Source organism: Ceratina calcarata, unplaced genomic scaffold (assembly GCF_001652005.2).
Source record: "Ceratina calcarata isolate Rehan_Ccalc_2016 unplaced genomic scaffold, ASM165200v1 scaffold98.2, whole genome shotgun sequence".
NCBI lineage: Eukaryota > Metazoa > Arthropoda > Insecta > Hymenoptera > Apidae > Ceratina > Ceratina calcarata.
Window position 1 is genome coordinate 121317 of NW_017181217.1, and position 3190 is coordinate 124506.

The 3190-nt window shown below is 46.6% G+C and overlaps 1 protein-coding gene across 3 annotated transcripts in view; it reads left to right on the forward strand.

The window, feature by feature from the left end:
• LOC108631965 (uncharacterized) overlaps positions 1-3190 on the forward strand; it is a 29744-nt gene that overhangs the window by 19708 nt on the left and 6846 nt on the right. The window contains exon 1 of one of the 3 annotated variants that reach the window (XM_018036232.2): positions 1040-1851. The exons of the other annotated variants lie outside the window; for them this stretch is intronic. Within the exon in view, the coding sequence (XP_017891721.1) occupies positions 1821-1851 (31 nt within the window). The 5' untranslated portion in view covers positions 1040-1820. Of the gene's footprint in view, positions 1-1039; positions 1852-3190 lie in introns of those variants that run through there. 3 annotated transcript variants of the gene reach the window in all.

Consider the following 3190-nt stretch of genomic DNA (forward strand, 5'->3'; position numbering starts at 1 on the left):
GATTTAGAATCTCCTTTTCATTCTGGAATTAAATTGAGGAACCCTTTCTTAAGGGTTTGTAGGGTTTAGGGTTAAAACTACCCTCTTAATATATTTCCAAATTTCTTAATTCAACTGAAATGTTAGGAGATTGAGAATCTGATTGTAGATTCGTTCTTAAGATCCCCATCTCTATTTCTATACTTCTCTGCCGTCTGACAAATCGTATTACCGTGGATATCTTTAAACAGGACATCGCGACGTTTCGCAAAGCATGTCAAACGATTTGACACGCGATATTAATATGTATCTATTTTAAACTGAATAACAACGGTATCTGAAACCGGGTATGCAGATTATTAAATCCGCGCGTTACTTTTGCAGCCGGTAATCGTGTATCCAGTTTAGAAACGTGTTTCAATAATAATGAGACTGTGTGCGAATTTGTGAGAAATGGACGTACGATCTCGTAAACGAGCGGACCAGGTCTCGCAGGACATAACAAATAAAGCTAAAGCTTGGTTTCAATTCGCTGCCAGCGGAGGAGACGACCGATTCTTTTGCTCTCCCGTTCGTCCGGTCGTTCCACGGCCGCTCGTGACGACGCGACGTAATTTTCTGGTTAAGCCAACAAACCGTTTCAATGTTCATCGCTATTTGTAAATTGCACGACTACGTGCCTAAACGATTCGGCGAAACGGTTCTTCATCTTCGTTTGTTGCGTCCTGTTGCAGTTTCGGACGTACCGAGTGATATCATTTTCCAATTTCGCGTCCACTCCTCGCGTTTATACGACGCATGTGTATCTCGTTTTTCAATACTCGTTATTGATTGAAATGGATAAATCGTGTTAAAGATAAAACCATTAAAGTCGCGTGTCAACGAAAGTGTCGATAGTAGCATCGACTCGAGGAAGGAACGTAAACAACGGAAGACCAGCTGGAGGGATAAGAAGGAGCGTGGCGAGAGGAACGAAAAGGAAGGGAGACGTACGACAAAAAGGAAGATCGAAGGGGGAAAGAGGCTGTTCGTAAGGTTCGTTCGGTCGAAACGTCTGCTATTACGGAGCACCTTCGTGGTCACGACGCCCGATATGGAGCAATCTCAGATTTCCATCCGCCCAAATGAAGAACATACGCCCTCGCCACCCCTCTCGCTGCTCGGTGGGCCTCTCTGCTCCTCTTCGGTCTCCCTCTCGCTCCCTCGTTTCTCCCGTCGCGGCAGAGGTGGAGGCGCTGTTCAGGGTTGGTCTTTGGCCGTTCGCGCTGGTAACAGTGCCAAAACTGCCTCAAAACGAACCGCTCCGTCCTCTCTCCGTGTTTCTCTCCCCCTCTGCCACGTTTCCTCTTCTTTCCTCCCGGCCGTCGGTCCCGCGGCACGTTCTCGCTCGCGTCCGCTCCACCGGCGTTTTCTTCCTCCCTCTTCGCGTATCGACGGTCCCGCGTCCCGTCCGGACGACACAGCCCGGACACGTGTCTCCTGTCCGCCTTCTTCTTACCTTCCTTCCTTTCTCACCACCGCGCCCGTTCTTATTCCGCCGGACAGTTCGCTCATGACCCTTCTAAAGACGCTTTTCCGACGCCGTCGAAGTTTCCGACTCACAACAAGTGTCCGAGGATCGCGTGACCCGGGTTCATCGCACCATCAACCGCGCTCGGTCTCGTTTCGCGTCTCGTCGATCGTCTTGGTGACTCTCCGTTTATCACGCGGGTGCTTCGTCTTCGATCGATCGGTGCGACCAGGACTAGCGAGCTTCGACTAAGGAGCTCTGACACGTTCGACGCCCGGGACTCGTTCAACAGGATTTAACAGGAATAACGATCATTCGTCAGCGCCTGTTCATGTTGCCAGAAAGCAAGTTTCCCGTCACAGGTAATTCGAGAACGCCGCGCGACGTTACGAATGACGGATCGTCGCGCGGCTCGAATTTTATTATCCCAGTGCGAGAATCTTATACGTGGGCGTCTCCAAGTTCGTGTAACGTAATCGGGCCAGTGAATCGACTAGTTCCGATTTTTATATACACTTCGTCTCGTCTCGATTCTTCATTTCCATTTTACGTCTGTTTTATTTTTATCATCGAATGGAAATCGAAGTTCGTGATCGGTTTCTGATAAGGGTGAACGACTCGGTTGATAAAAACAGCCTTGACATATTCCATCGTGATCAATTTACCGTTTTTAACCTACTTGTTCTCTTGCCAGTTGAACACATGCTCGGCAGCATGCGAGCATTTCGCTTAGAATCCACTTGTTGCCCGCAATTGCTAGTCAACGTGTATTTCATTAAATATCCGTGCACGTCATAGATTCTTATTTTTAGATACGAAATAAATTGATAGATGTTTCATTTAATGCTTCAATGATTCGAATTTAGTTATTATTAAAATTTACGTGACAAAATTTAAAATAAATTAGAGAATTTTTTATAATTTATTATTGTTCTTTCTTGTATTCGGTTGTCATTGTCCTCTTCATGAAAAAAAGTACCGAAGTGGATGCAACATGAATTGATTGTTCCTGGCAATCGTCACTTTTTCCTTCGTAAAATGAAGTGGACATAAATTGATACGCAAGCCGGGCGACGGGGACGAAGGGGAGGGACGGTTGAATCAGGAATGGGCGAACGGAACGAAAGTGTCTCAAGCTTAGTCGTAAAGATACACCGCGCCGCGCGCGGGCCCGTCATCCATAATCCCAAATATGGTGTGAGAAATTTGAGAGAACCGAAAATAGTGGCGCTACGCCAACCGCTAAAAATAGCCAAAAAATAAATTGTAGTTACGCGGCCGCCTGCATCATTCTATAACTGGTCTTCAATGAATCGGGCCACCTCCCGCATACGCCGTTATTAATACACCATCACACGTATACGCGTCGCGCGGCCGTGCCGCGCCGCGCTCCAATCGTTCGGCAAGCTATATCGATCCTGCTTTTGGTCTCCGTTCGCTTTGCCACCGCGGAAAGCTGATCGTAAGCCGAATTTAGGAACCGTTTCTCGCCGATCTTCCCTCGCACGATATCATATGTACGCTCAACGTGGTCTCGCGTATTCACAGACGGAATAATCGTTTTTAACATTCAGTCCATCGAATTAAGTTTTTTTAAGAAGAATTTCCTTGATAATGTATAAAAAAATTTCCAATGCGTCAGACTCGGAAAGAATTAAATATGAGAATTGAAAATCGACGAAGAAAATCACAGTTTTTATT